This window comes from Xyrauchen texanus, chromosome 24 (assembly GCF_025860055.1).
Source record: "Xyrauchen texanus isolate HMW12.3.18 chromosome 24, RBS_HiC_50CHRs, whole genome shotgun sequence".
NCBI classification, from domain to species: Eukaryota; Metazoa; Chordata; class Actinopteri; order Cypriniformes; family Catostomidae; genus Xyrauchen; species Xyrauchen texanus.
The window spans coordinates 14,896,259-14,911,227 of record NC_068299.1 but is presented as its reverse complement, the minus strand read 5'-3'; the positions used below and the strand labels follow the sequence as shown (position 1 = coordinate 14,911,227).

The window sequence follows — 14,969 nt, the reverse complement described above, 5'->3', positions numbered from 1 at the left end:
AAACATAGTTCCATCTGTATGTAATAAAGCTTGCTGACAATAGCTTACATGAGCATGCTATACTATTGAGGCAAATAGTATACACTATATAGATCTATTTTATTTTACTTGATCATGATCTAAAAAATGACTTGTTGGTTTAACCTAATATAGTCAGATTGGTTCTGTCATGTATGTAATTTAGACCATACCACATGTTTTATGTTTCCTGACCATTCTTCTTCTTTTTTTTTTTTTTTTTTTTGCAGTGTAAATAAACAACAGTTTATTTAGATTAGTTATAGATTAATTCCACAGGTCTATACATTATTTTTTTTAAAGTTTAATTATTATGCACTGCATGTTTATTCTGATTATTTCCTCCCTGAATGGAGAATAGAGACTTGTCTGCTCCAGCAGTCATATTGTCTTGCTGTAAAAGGCTATTTGGATTGATTTCCACCCTGCTGTGCAACATAATGCCAACAAGAGCATCTAAAGCACACTCCCTATCTGCTGTCTGATGCATTTGTCATCCCAGGATTGTGTCATTTTTGATGATGGTTTCAGGTTCACAGCGTTTTAAGCCACCACAGCACATATTCCAGCGCAGCAGGCTCAGAGATACTGCCAGGTCTATTTCATTCAGAGTGTCAGAACATTAAGTGGATAGACATGTGCCTTTCTGTTTTGAAAATCTGTTATTTGCAGGATGATTTACACTATTTTGTCTGTTGATTACTTGGATGTGTGGCATATTGAATAGATTGCTTTAGCTTATTGTTTTTTTTTATTATTATTGTTTTGCTTTACAGTTTACATTTACACATTTGAAGATGGGTAGCTGGTATGTGCTGTGGTGTGACATGCTAGACTTAATCTAATACTATTGTAAAAAAACAACAAAAAAAAAAACATGCTAATTCATGTAAAATTGTTATGCATACAGTTTTATTACATCATATTAAATACAAATACCTGAAATATGTGTATTAAAATAGACATTTGTCATACTGCTGGACTAAGAGAGAATTTTAATATACATTTTAACACACATAGTTTCAAGACACCTCATGCATAAGTTGTATGAGATTGCGAAATCGTAAGATACTACTTGGCTTGTATGAAAGGTAAGACTTTTAATCCGGCCAACCAATCAACTAACAGCATTTCAAATTGAAACAATACAAGCATAGTATTTTATCTAGTCTCCTATACAACACTTTTATTTTTAGGAAAAGTCTGTAAACAAATTGAATTACTATATTAATATTTATTTATGCAATTCAAAATAATGGAATTATGTAAATAACCTGTAACACCCTTCCCTCATCTCATTCCAAATTCCAATGTTTTCTTTCCTTACTAGCAAAAGTTTGGATTAGGGGTTACATTTATGGAAAATCATAATAACATTGATTGCTGGTTCATATAACTCTTGTCATGAGACCCTGTTGTTCTACCCTAAAATCCTATAGCTCATTAAAAATGTTCATGGACACATTTTGCATCAACTACCCAGATGCAAATTTGTTCTGATGTCGTACATATTACTGTATAGGGTCTTGCATTAGGTCACATTTTTTTAATATATCATTTTTTTAGTTGCTATAATCTAACAGAGGACCAAAATGGTGCATTATAACAATGAGAGTCAGCTTGCTTTAGCAAGAAGGAATAGTCTAAACCAGAGAGCTACACAAGATTCATTATAATTCTGTTCCTTGTGCCATGCTCAAGGTGTCCTCATAAAACAACGTCTTGTATGAAATCCTTAATGTGATTCTCTTTATCACATGGCTATTTTAAGTAGTCTGATCCTTTTAGGCATAGATTAATTGTTGATATTAATTCTTAATTCATCTTAACATCCTCTCATTCAGTAGCAGAGCACAGAAGGGATATTTAAGGAAATGGGTCTCTATCATTCTAAAATGATTCTGAATGAAATATGCATGGACGTGTTCAGACTTTCAGTATTTTTAGATTTGAACATCTCACCAGGGCTTAAATGAAACAAAAGAAGAAAAATATAATGATTTACCCCCTCGTCCCTCCTGCAACCTGCAATATTATTGAGAGTTGTCAGCTTGGTTTATTGGTAATAAGGAAAAACATCATTCTGTGTGTCCCTGGAGACTGGTGTTCAAAGGACAGGATCATTGAGGGGCTTTCCTCCCACCCTTTTCCTCCCATCTGTACTCTCTCCTCTTTCTCTGCATACGGCTGTGAGGTGTACATTAACACTGATGAGGCTTCCATTACTTATAGTGATTGAATCAGAGTGGCAGCAGTTGCAGCCCTCTATCAGACAAAAGGACTAGGGAGGCTAGAAAAACATAAGCCATAACTTGACAAATAAGAGCATTGGGACAAGATGGAAAGAAAAAGACTCAAGAGCGAGGTACACAGAAACATAGAGTGGCTATGTTCACACAGCAGTCAAATACAACTATCAGTCCTGATTTAGAGTGCTAAATATAGTTAAGTTCCCTCAAAGTTCAATTGTATTTTAGAGTGGAAGCGAATTTTATAACCATACTTCTTTATAACCAATTTCCAGTAAATCACAGAGATTGAGATATGAGCTGTGTGTCAATCGAAGGATTAAGTTGAGTCACTGTCTCTCGCCAGTGCTGCTCCCATCAGTGTTGTGTTCTAGGTGCAAATGAGTTGCACAAATGCTGTGCTCTACACTCAGGAAACATATCAAAGATTTAAAGCCGTTGTCGAGTAATTCGGTTTTGGGTGAATGAACTCCATATATTGGACTTGCTAATTAAATAGCATAATCTAGTAGTGATAAGTCTCTCCGGTGTTATGGAAGTCACCATCTTTGATATTTATTTAGTCATTGTCACTATAGTTACAGGCGATATTCACAACTATAGAAGTAGAAAAGGGGCTTGGCTTCAATCATTCATTCATCTAGTAGGCTATTAAAACCCAGAAGAGAATTAGCATTTTCAAGCCATCTGAATTTCTGTTGGGTTTTAAGAATGGTGATTTTCATAAAATATGGTCTTTGGTTAACAGCATTAGTAAATGTGGCAATTTGTTAGCATCTTTTAAAAGGACACATCGGTTTCAAAATTCATGATTGAGGTATGACTGTGCGTAATTTGTTCAAGAACAAAATGTGAAAGTCTCTTCAAATAATGTTAACCACAAACCTTATTTTGCTCATAGTTGGAAACCACCATTCTAAAAACTCACTGGAAATTCTCATGGCTAGAAAATTCCAGAAGAATTTAAAAGGGAAATTTACCATAATTGTTGGTCTACAGTTTCATTTCCATTATAACTGAACAGCTCTATCAGAGTAGTAACTCTTGCTGACTTCAAGGAATATCAACATTGGGTTCAATGCAAGTTAAGCTCAATCAAATGCATTTGTGGCATAATGTTGATTACCACAAAAATTCATTTGGACTCATTCCTACTTTAATTTAAAATAAGCAAAAATCAAGGTTACAGTGGGGCATTTACAATGGAAGGCAATGTGTCCAATTTTTGAAGGGTTTAAACAGAAATGTTAAGCATATATTATAGCATTTAAATGAATCCTTCTGTTAAAACTTGTGTATTATTTGAACTACTAAGTTTGTTTAAGTCATTTTATGGTTTGTTGAGAATAGATTAGACATTACATTGTCATGATAATGACAAATTGGCTCAAACTTTACACAGAAAAGTTATTATTCTATTTGTTTCACACTAAATTCATGTTGACATACATATTTGTATGTCTTGTGGCTACACGTTTGAAACAGTGAGTATATTAACATTCAAAAGTTGGACCCCATTCACTTCCATTGTAAGTGCCTCACTGTAACCTAGATTTGTTTTCTTGTTTTTTTAAGAATTACATTTTTGTCGTAATCAACATTACGCCACAAATGCTGTTAATAGAGCTTAACCTGTATGGACCTGGAATGGACATGGTAGGTCTTGCATCTGAGTCAGGCATTCGTTATCATTACTACATATCACACATTTAAGTAGGAAACAAAATACGGAAGCCAAACTTCAACAAATACAAAATGAATGATGAAAAAAGCTCAGTTTCTTTCTGTTAAACCAGTGAATACACCTGCATCACTTTTACACAACCTATATAATTTAGTCATGCATGGTATCAAATTATAAAAACGAATTTGCTTATAAAAAATGATGCGTGAATCATTAGTTAACTGTAATGTCTAACAAATTAATATTATTGAAATAGAGCACTAAATTATACATAGCGTCGTACATTCATTGCTTTCCCTCATCTTTCATATCAACACACCCCATGCTCGTTGAGTTTCCCAATGGTAAATACAGCTTTGCTTGGTCATTCATGTTTTCGAAACTCGTAACTGTGATATTTCCGACTCCACTTGAAGGCCACTTGTAAGCTGATGTTAGATGAACAGGAAAATTCGAGAGTCACCTGTTAGTAAATATGGTTAGCAATCTGTGAACCTAGACAGTGAGATGTAGAGACATACTGAACAATACAAAGGAAACTTGGGAGTGCACTCTGTTACAACTCTCCTGCTGCTCTCAACACACAGGAAAGGAAGGATTGATTTTTCGCTTCTGGCCCACAAGTATAATGCAGCTGCTCGTGACATTGGCTCTGCATGAGACTAACCTCCCTAACAACTGCCTTTGCTGATCCACTATTCGGTGGTTTGTGGTTGTGCTCAACATAGAATTTAAATTCAAGAAAAAGCTTTGCCAAAATAAGTGGTCTTTTTCATCATTACTCTGCCTTCACTAAGAAGCCTGTCAAACATAAAGCATACATGATGCATCTTGTTTTCAGCTGTGGTAGTGACATTGCTGACTTTGCCAAATGCATCGTCTACCCTGTGCATTTTTATGTGCATTCTGTGCACATACTTGTCCAGACTATTGGAGGTGGATTTGTTTTGCTTAGATAAACTGTGTATGTGTGTGTGTGTGTGTGATTACGTTTCCAGCTAGATCTAAGAGCATGGTCATGGGGGAGCTCTCCCGCGGCTCCAGCAGGCCGTCGTCTCCAGGCCTACAGGAGAGGGTGTTGAAAGCAGGCTGGCTTAAAAAACAGCGCAACATCATGAAGAACTGGCAGCTGCGCTGGTTCGTTCTTCGAATAGACCACCTATACTTCTACAAGGATGAGGAGGAAACAAAACCACAGGTAGCTTACAGTCTAAACATAGATTGTGAGGATAGAAGAGGACAGAACAACCGGAAAATAATGAAAATAACGCATTCAATTTGAAATATGATGTTATGTTTTTTTAGACGTTAATTGTGATAAAATCTGACCAATGTATCTGAACAAGGTGGCACTAAATGTTGCAAAAATAGATTTAGGGAGGAGCTATACCTTTTATCTCAAATATGATCAATATATCTACCTCTGAAAAATCAATATGTTATTCCTCTTTGTGATATAAGCATTGACTGTAAGAGAATGACTTCACCATTTTATAGTTCAACCCTCAACCTATTATACATCCAGTACTATCTACTGGTTTTTGAAGGCCAGAGCTCAACCTGTATCAGTGGGAGGGACAACACTGTTATATCAAATGGTTATTATTATACTGTATATTATATATACATAGGTATTTTTATAATAATTCAATATGCAGCTCTCTGGACTATTTTATTCTCTTAGATTAGTTGCTGCATGATGCTGTAGTCAAATATTTTTGAACAATGCTAAACTATATTAAATTAATATTCCAGTTTCAATACAATTTATGCTCAGTCGACAGCATTTGTAACATAATGTTGATTACAACTCAAATTAATTGCGACTTGTCCCTCATTTTCTTAAAACAAAAACACTTTTACAGTGAGGCACTTTCAATGAAAGTGAATGGGGCCAAATTTTGAGGGTTTAAAGACAGAAATGTGAAGGTTATAATTTTATAAAAGCACTTACATTCATTCTTCTGTTAAAACTTGTGTATTATGTGAGCGGTAAAGTTGTTCAAGCAGAAAAGGAGGGACAAGTCATACCAGTTTTTTTGTGGTAATCAATATTATGCCACAAACCAGGAATTACTTTTATTAATTGTTGTCTCAGGTAACCAATTAACAACATAGCAGGGCTAGTTTCATGTATCACACTGCAATCTCTTTCTTACAGTACATAATAAAATGTTTACTACATTTTATTTGAATTTTGTCAAATTCTCAACTCATATCAATATTCCATGCCCATTTATGTATTTATTTGGTTAGTACACGTTTTACATGAAAAATAAATTATTTGTACAAAATTTTACCATAAACTGCATTTATTGTATTTTTTAATTAATAAAAAATGTTTACCGTATATTTTAAGGTAACCTACCCTTTAACCAATTAATGTTTTTTTTTTACTGTAGTATTTTTACAGTCTTTTACCTTTTTACAGTGTAGCTGTGTATAATCAAGATAATGTACAGAAATCTGGTCAGTATCGCAAATTATTACATGGCTCTCTGGAATACTCTATTCTGATTGGTCAGTGGTGCCGTCTAGCAGTCTTATATTTCTGACTTACAACTGCACATTCACGTATAAGACCGCTCATCCGGGTATTTCCGGCATCTTTCCTGCTTCTCAGATCACTGTGTGATCCCTACAAGTAAGCTAATAAAATAATTTATACTCAAATCAATGTTTCATGTCCATTTATTTGCTTATTTGGCAAGTACTGTATTCTTGTAATAGACTGGATAATGAGCTGTCAGACGGTCATTAATTACAAAATAAACACCAGCAGAACTCCGATGCAAACCAGCGGTGGATTTCAGCTGTTCAGCTTTTTGAATCTTTTCACATAATTACATAATTTGAATGCAAATCAATATTTTATGCCTATTTATTTATTTATTTAGTTAGCTATGTAATAAGCAGGATAATTTACAGTCAGCCAGTTGTACATTATCAGCTGTACATTATCCCTTATATAAACCTCTTCAGGGCGAATCAAGATCCCTCCATTGTCTGTCAGGTCCTGATCATCTTGTCTGGGTTTATTTAGCAATAATGGCTAGCTGACTGTACATCTCTTATGTGTTATATATTGCAGAAATGTTTAAGTAATACCAGCTAATACTGCCTTTTTAAACAACCAAATCATTTAAAATCTAATTTATGCTAGTGAGTCTCTCCTTGTCAGAGACATTTACGCATCCTTTCACAGTCCCCGTTATACCAGGATAACATCAGCATGCTGTTAGCCTGACAAGCTAATTTGGGAACAGCCTGCCCTTATGTGGTGTAAGTCAAATCATTTAGCAGATACAGAGTGACTGAGCTGTAACCACTGTACTGCTCTATATTGTAGCACAGAGCCAGCGGTACGACTTTGCTCAGCGTGCCTGGTGACTCCAGATCATCCATCGTCCATTTATTTCTCTACACCCATCCCACCTCCATTCTTGCTAAATTGAATCTCTGCTGCAGAAATGTGGCAAGCTTGCACTTGAGCGAGTAACCCAATAAGCTTTTACCTTTATCGATGCATTCCCTCTGAAATTTCATTTAGCTTAAGCTGAATAGAGAGGAATTTCAGTTGACCGATGAGATTCTGCAGCATTGCTGTGTAAATGCTGGGACAGCAAGAGCTAAACGAGGATGGTGCATGATTTATGATTTGACTGTTGTTGGGTCTATTGTACATGACTCAGAATTGCTGATTACAGTGTAAAATAGGGCCATGCATTCTACAGATAACTAAAATTCCACGCTGTCTTATCTCCAATGAAAACCAGCTCCCTTAGGTGCCATAACCAATCAGCTTAATGGTATATTCATCTCCTGTTATCATGGAGAGTAATTCTTCATTCAGCAAATAAATTAATAGATTAAACAGCTTATAATGTTTTAAACTGTGCACAATCTGAACATGGTCCTTTCACTGTCTAAGGTTGATTTTTCTCTCTTTTTTTTTCCTTCAGGGTTGTATCCCATTACAGGGTAGTCAAGTCAATGAGCTGACAGCCAATCCTGATGAACCTGGGAGGCATATTTTTGAGATAATTCCAGGTAGGAGATAAGTAAACACATCTGAATCTTGTGTTCTGATTGAGAAAAAAAAAATAAAAATACATTGAATGGTTTGTGCCATCAGTGCAAAATCTTTAATCTATATGTCCTTTAGTTTACTTGTCATTTAATAGAAGAAGATATTGGCAAAGCAAGCAAACAACCAAGACACTGTGCTCACAGTCTCTATGCGGGAGCTTGCATATTGTTACTGATGAAATACTGCTTCCTCATTACCAGAGTTAATCACTAGAGGGCTCTTGGTATCCTCGGAGAGAATATTTAAAGCAGATTTCCGACTGTGCATAACGCTTGCCACCTACAATGGGGTCAATAAGTCACAGACCACATTGAAAATCGAGTTTTTTATTTATTTTTTATTATTATTATTATTTAAACCTGTAAATAAAGAATAATAACCAGTTTAAGGATTTAAAAAGTTGTTACCCTCCTCATTACATTCATAATTCCTCATTAGTATAGCATTAAAATAGTTTAAGAATGTTTTAAAAATGCACTAAGAGTCGTGAGTTTGAATCCAGGGTGAGCTGAGTGACTCCAGCCAGGTCTCCTAAGCAACAAAATTGGCCCGGTTACTAGGGTCAGAGTCACATGGGGTAACCTCCTCGTGGTTCTCACTCTCAATTGTGGATTGTGCGTGGATCGCGAGAGAGTAGCATGAGCCTCCATATTTGTGAGTCTCCGCGGTGTCGTGCACAACGAGCCACGTGATAAGATGCACGGATTGACTGTCTCAGAAGCGTAGGCAACATCTTTTATGTTTTGGAGCATCACATGATGTCAGGAATAATACAGTTTGCCTGAATTCCTTGAATCAAAGCAAAAACTCCACCCTGTATTGTCACATCAGTCACACTACAGATTCAGCAATATGTTCCCATGGGACCTTCAACGTATCACATAATTTTGCACAGTGTGACCATGGGTGAGCCTTAATACCATTTTGAAAATTCATTAAGGATTGGTTAACTTGAACTATTGCAGTCTAGATTTAAAAAAAATTCTTAAATTGCAGCTTAAATTGATACACTTTTGCATTTTTGGCATGCCTAGTGAAACCTTAAATTTATTGTTCAAGCAAAAATATAAATCTTAATTTTTTTTTTTTTTACTTTCTTCATTTACTCTCCCTCATGTTGTTTCAAACCCATATGACTTTGTTTCTTTCGAGGAAACACAAAAAGAGATGTTAGGGAGCATTTTAGCCTCAGTCACCAAACACTTTCATTGTACGGAAAAGAGATGGTATTAATTGCTTAAGAGCTAATGATTAATCATTGCAATAATCGCAGAATAGTCAAATAATTGTTCTAATAATCGTTAAATTAATCGATTATCAAAGTAATCGTTCGTTTGCAGCCCTAGTGATGCCCTTGTTGCTTCTTTTTTGTTGAACTGGTAAGACATTATGAATTGTTTAGACCACTCTAAAATAGTATCAGTGGAATTTACAGAAAACTCATACAAGTTTCCCTCGAACGTTTTAAAATTATGCATGTAGTCAACGTATGTAAGTAATGGACCGGTGTTTACAAATGCAGCCGGAAAGCAACATGCAATTTTATTTAATTTTTTTATCACAGCTATAGTAAGGGGGGCCCATGTACCTCCAGCTTGGCACAGCGATTGTTGTGGATTTTGAGTAAACCGTGACGTTGGTTTGTTTGGAAGCAAAACGAGTTCAAATACAGTATTCATGCTAAATTTGATAATCAAAAACAATTCTAATCTTTCCTATACTATAACATTCTCTATCGCTAGATAATTTAAGTTTATTTCACACTAAGCAGTTCTCTAAAAAAGGTAATAAGTGTCCTTGGAAATAATGTGAAACATAGACAGTGTCCAAATATTATTCATATGAGGGACAATAATAATAATATCTCCTTAACTTTAGAAGTCTGTTTGCCTGATTCTGACGTTTTTTTTTTTAGGCAAAGCAATTATATTATAGTAGTAGTAAGTACCTTTGGAAATTACCCCAAACTCTGACATTTTCCAGATGCAAATGATATACCAATGCTGGTGGGGGCAGCAGAGACGATCATGCTTATCCACATCGATAGATGGCAGTACTGTGTCTAACACCACTTTCGTACTGGTACTTAAAGTACACGAAGAAGAGCAATGCTAAAGCTAGCTAGAGAACTACTGAATGCCCTTTTAACTATAAAACTCCACTTTCTCTTTCATTTCCATATTCTTCTTTTTGTTTTTAGGCAATTCACATTCTTCATGCATATCATAAAAAAAGGACATAAAAACAAATCTGTTTCTCACCCACACCTATCATATTGCTTCAGGATACGTCCATACGTCTCCACTGGAGATGTATGGATTACTTTGAAGCTTCAAAAAGCATAAAAATGCAGCATTAAAGTTCTGGCCACAATTCAGTTGCATTGTATGGACCAACAGAGATATTCTTCTAAAAATATTAATTAATGTTCTCCTGAAGAAAGAAAGTCATACACATCTGGGATGGCATGCGGTCGAGTAAATTAGATAATTTGTATTTTTGTTGAATTATTCCTTATATGATGTCATAGTGAAATGCTGTCATCTTTTAAAATTTTTACAGGGATATTTTATTTAGGTGCCTAGCAACGCTTGGACGCTCTCCCCTCTTTGTCGTAAAATAATTGATGAGGGAATTCTTTCATTTACAACATGTAAATATCACAAGCTGCTGCTACAGTTCAACCTACTGACACGTGGCTTCACTTGGCATTCAGAGCCACAGTGTTTGTATTTCCTGAGACTCTAAGCCCTTAGTCATAATTAACTTCAAAATATTGGAAAGCTATGATTTCATGCTGGCATCAAAGAACATTATAAATATGAGCAATTACATGATAGAATGGTGATGGTTTTATCATTTTCCTATACATACATTTTTGCAAAATGATACATAGTTCATTGTACATATTGCAGCACTGACATTTAGTCACTTAGGCACTAATCATGATTAAAATTGCAGATTATCAGTTCATAAACACTTACAACTCACCCTATTCCTCACACAATGCTATCTTTCTTTTACTATAGCATATGACTTGTAAAGTGATACATTTAACATTTGCATCAATTAATCAACTACATTTTTTTACTTCTTCAAATGTAATCAAATTGTGCATATCTCAACTGATAGAGCACACCTCATTGATTTCTCCAAAGACATTTTTAAGAGAAACATCTGAGACAAAGCATTGCACTGAAGTGTGCATCAGCTGTTGGGATTGAACAATAGCCACCTCCTCCATCTCAGGGTTTTTTTTTTTATATGCTATTCCTAGCATTCTTCGGTAGTATGCTTCTTAATCTTGACCTGTTACATTGTTATTGTCAGTTCTTTTTGCAAGGTGGATCACATGTGCCTCTCCAAGCGAATTAAGTTTTGTGATAAAGAACAGCCCATAAAATTAAACCCACTTTCCAAAAGTCAGATCAATGTCTCTATTTATGCCTGCTTTTGACACAAGCATGACTGGTGATTGGAGTGGGGCTGCACGGTGGAGGTCTGATTCGAGCATGTCCTTACAGCTGACAACACGCTGGAGAAGCATAATGCTTAGTCTGTGAACATTGCAGTTTGGTACATTTAAAAGCTCTGATCTAAACCCTTCTGGCAATCTGCAATAAAAGCATCTGTGTAACACACATACACAAGGCCTTTGTGGTCTCCAAACATGTCTTCAAAGAGGGGAAGGTTTTATTAAAAAGCTGTTAGATTTAATATGATGAAAAGATCCAGGCAGCATGCAGAGATTTGTGCGCCAGGCTTTCAGAAATGTTAAACCGCCCCCACGTGAAGTCACATCATCCCCCAACCACACAGACAGGCGCGCACACACGGATTGATTAGCCGGGTCTGTTTGTGTTTGGGGGATGTTTGGCAAAGATGAGCTCTATGGTGGCTCCACTCATGAGGGTGAGAGAGGGCGAGTCTGACAGACCGGGGGGCGGGGAAGAGAAAAGGTTGAAAAAAAAGAGCACAGCTTTTTTTTAAATAATGAATTAAAGAAGCAGACGGTGGACTTGTTTTTTGGATTTCGGGTTGGGTTGTGATGATACTGTGGGGTTCTATATGTTTGTTCTCCCTTTCCCTCATACACACTTTCACTCTTTCTACGCTTTTCTCCTCTCTCTTTATCTTTCTCTCTCTCTCTCTCTCTCTCTCTCTCTCTCTCTCTCTCTCTCACTCTTTCATGTACACTTTCATTCACTATTTCTCTGTTCTCTCTTTCTTTTCTCTCTCTTACACACTTTCACTCTTACTTTTTCCATTATTTCTCCTCTCTGTCTTTCCTTCTTACATACACACTTTCTTTTTCTCTCCTCTCTCTCTCTCCTCTCTTTCTCTTCTGCCATTATATTGCCCCGGCACACACCTATGCTGCGTATTCACCTTCCACCAAGGCCAGAGATGTAACTAGAATGGCACAGCTGTAGCACTGCCCTTTTTGGCTCCCGTGTGCCAGTATGGGGCTCAGTTGCCGCAAACTGCAGGAGCACCGATCTGTTCACGCTAAGGGTAAGGATACACTTTCCTCACAGAGCTTGGTGAATCTTGGGGGCAAAGTGCGACTTATATAGTTGGTATAAAAGCGATCGATGTGCAAGACAGATTTACAGTTGTAAAAGTACAGTTTTGCATTTATTGGAGGATAGGAATGTATGGGCGTTTTGTTCTTGAACCTGCAAATCATCTATTGTGGATCCACCTGCTGCTTGCATGGACTAGAACATCTGGAGCGTCAAACGCATGAAACAGATCCAGGAAGCTGTGGCTTTGTGCGCCATGTATTTTTGGAACGGCCTGTAAGGAGTGGAACTGCTGCTGGTTAGGTTGTCTTGCATGAATGTTAGGGCCTGTAATTTTGCCTGTGCTATGCTGAAAGGTGGTCTCTTCAGTTCATCTGCTCTCTGATTTTAAACTGACACGTTTAACCCTTTCCGTGCTCAGCGTGATACTATTTTCAGATTATCATCAATTCCTGAATGATTATTTAAACTATATGGTTATTTCTCTTGGACTTCTGTTATTCAATATATGTTCCACAAATCTAACAGTAGGGATCTAAAACTCTGGTGAACTCAACTGTTATACAGCGTGCCCACAATATATTATTTGTACTGTTAAGTCACACCTAAAAATGTCTTTGCATTGTCTAAAAAATATCAAACCAAGTGGCAGTTATTTTAAAGAAATATAGCATGAACACACTTTCAAAAAGCAAAACTCTTTACAAAAGTTTTTTTCAGGATTCAAATTATTAATCTGTAGATATATTGTTTAGGGTTAAGAAAAAACACCTGTGGGAAATCTGCTAGGACAGCTGTGTGAACTTGAGGGGAACTGTCTTCAAAATTACCCTTGACTTTACTTAGTTAAAAGTATTTGGGTAAAATGGATTAGAATGTGTAGTTAGTTTTGACAAAAGTAATTTGTTCGTAAATGACAAAAGTCGTTTTCACACATTCAGCCTTTTCCTGAAAATTACCTGCAATTTTCAGTTTAGAGGTCATGTGTGAACAAGCCCCATTCTAAAATACCGGTCAATTTTTTACTGGCTATTTTTTCTGAGTGAAACGTCTGAACTGAAAAGATCAGTTTTGATGCTATGTGTATACAGAGTCATAAGATTACCGCTTTGTGCACGTTTGAGGTTAGGGCGCTTATGTAAGACAGAGATAATTCAGTTACTCTGAAGTCAAAAAATTTTATGAAATTGGACAGATAGTGAAATTATTCCATTTAGTCTGAGAATATAAAAATGTTTGATATATTAGAGCTGACGATAGAAGAACTCTTGTAGTCGATGATGCTCAATGACTCAACTCTGAAGTTACATGTTGAGCAGTCAATGAAAATCGACCACAACACTGAACCACGAAGAAATGGAGATTCTTCAAACAAACACTCCTAAGTGGAGAAAATATTTAACACCAATCACCTCAAACTCGCGTGACAATCTTTGTCTTTTCACCTAAGAAATGTGCTCGGTCCGTATCTTTTTTGACTCAGAACAGAGAAGTAGCAACATCAATGGCAGCGCTTCTGTAGATCAACATTTGTTTACATCTATCATGCATCTCTTAGAACAGGGGCTTTTCCATGACAGCTGGAATAATCTTTAGTCGTTTAGTGTGTGATGCCCAGTTTTTGTCTGTAGCCATTTACATAGTCAGTAAGTGTGTGATACCGAGTATATTTAGATATAAAATATTAAGTTTGTGTTTTAGAAGTGTAGAATTTGTCGACTGATAAAATAACTAACTACATCTCAGAATTTAGCAATATTTTGGTGCTGATATGTATTTGTATATTTTTATTTGTATTTTTATGGGTTAAATCACTAAAAGTCGTCGATCAGCTGATCATTGTTTGCAGACACATGTGGAGGTGCTTGAGGAACCACACCATTGCTGAATTTGCATTTTTATAGTCTGAACATTTCATGTTTTTTGATGATGACCTCTTCATAAAACAGAAAACATTAAAACCACACCATAAAATCACACAACAAAAAGATATACTGTAATAAAGCTCTTTTTATGCAACATAATTCTCTTCTTTAATACAGTGTCCATTAATTGTGGTATGTTAGAAAGAGAGCTGTGGACCATGCAACACAGGAAGACCTAATGGCTGTCAGATAATAGGGAAACATTGGGGGTCAGCTGATTTTATGAGGGAGTCATGGGGGTTATTCAGGCAAGAAAAGACTCACCACAGAACAGCTTCAATCTGCCGGCTCAGGGGGAAACCTCCAATAATCAGAACCAGAGATAGCAGCCTTACAGAAGCAGCTAAACCAATGAAACTGATTGCATATACAAATAGCATATGTTTGGAGAATGTTGGTTTGTAGCATGGTGTAACGGGTTCACAAGATGGGCAAGGAGGAGGCTGGAACTGGCTGAGCAATCAACGTAAACATTTA

At 36.3% G+C, this 14,969-nt stretch overlaps 1 protein-coding gene across 2 annotated transcripts in view; it reads left to right on the top strand.

The window, feature by feature from the left end:
• The window catches only part of LOC127617704 (rho GTPase-activating protein 22-like), a 35,283-nt gene that overhangs the window by 682 nt on the left and 19,632 nt on the right, over positions 1-14,969 (top strand). Inside the window, exons 2-3 of one of the 2 annotated variants that reach the window (XM_052089759.1) lie at positions 4,950-5,149; positions 7,914-8,001. In XM_052089759.1, coding sequence (XP_051945719.1) covers positions 4,950-5,149; positions 7,914-8,001 — 288 coding nt within the window. Of the gene's footprint in view, positions 1-4,949; positions 5,150-7,913; positions 8,002-12,089; positions 12,557-14,969 lie in introns of those variants that run through there. The other variant, XM_052089760.1, reaches the window with a different exon arrangement.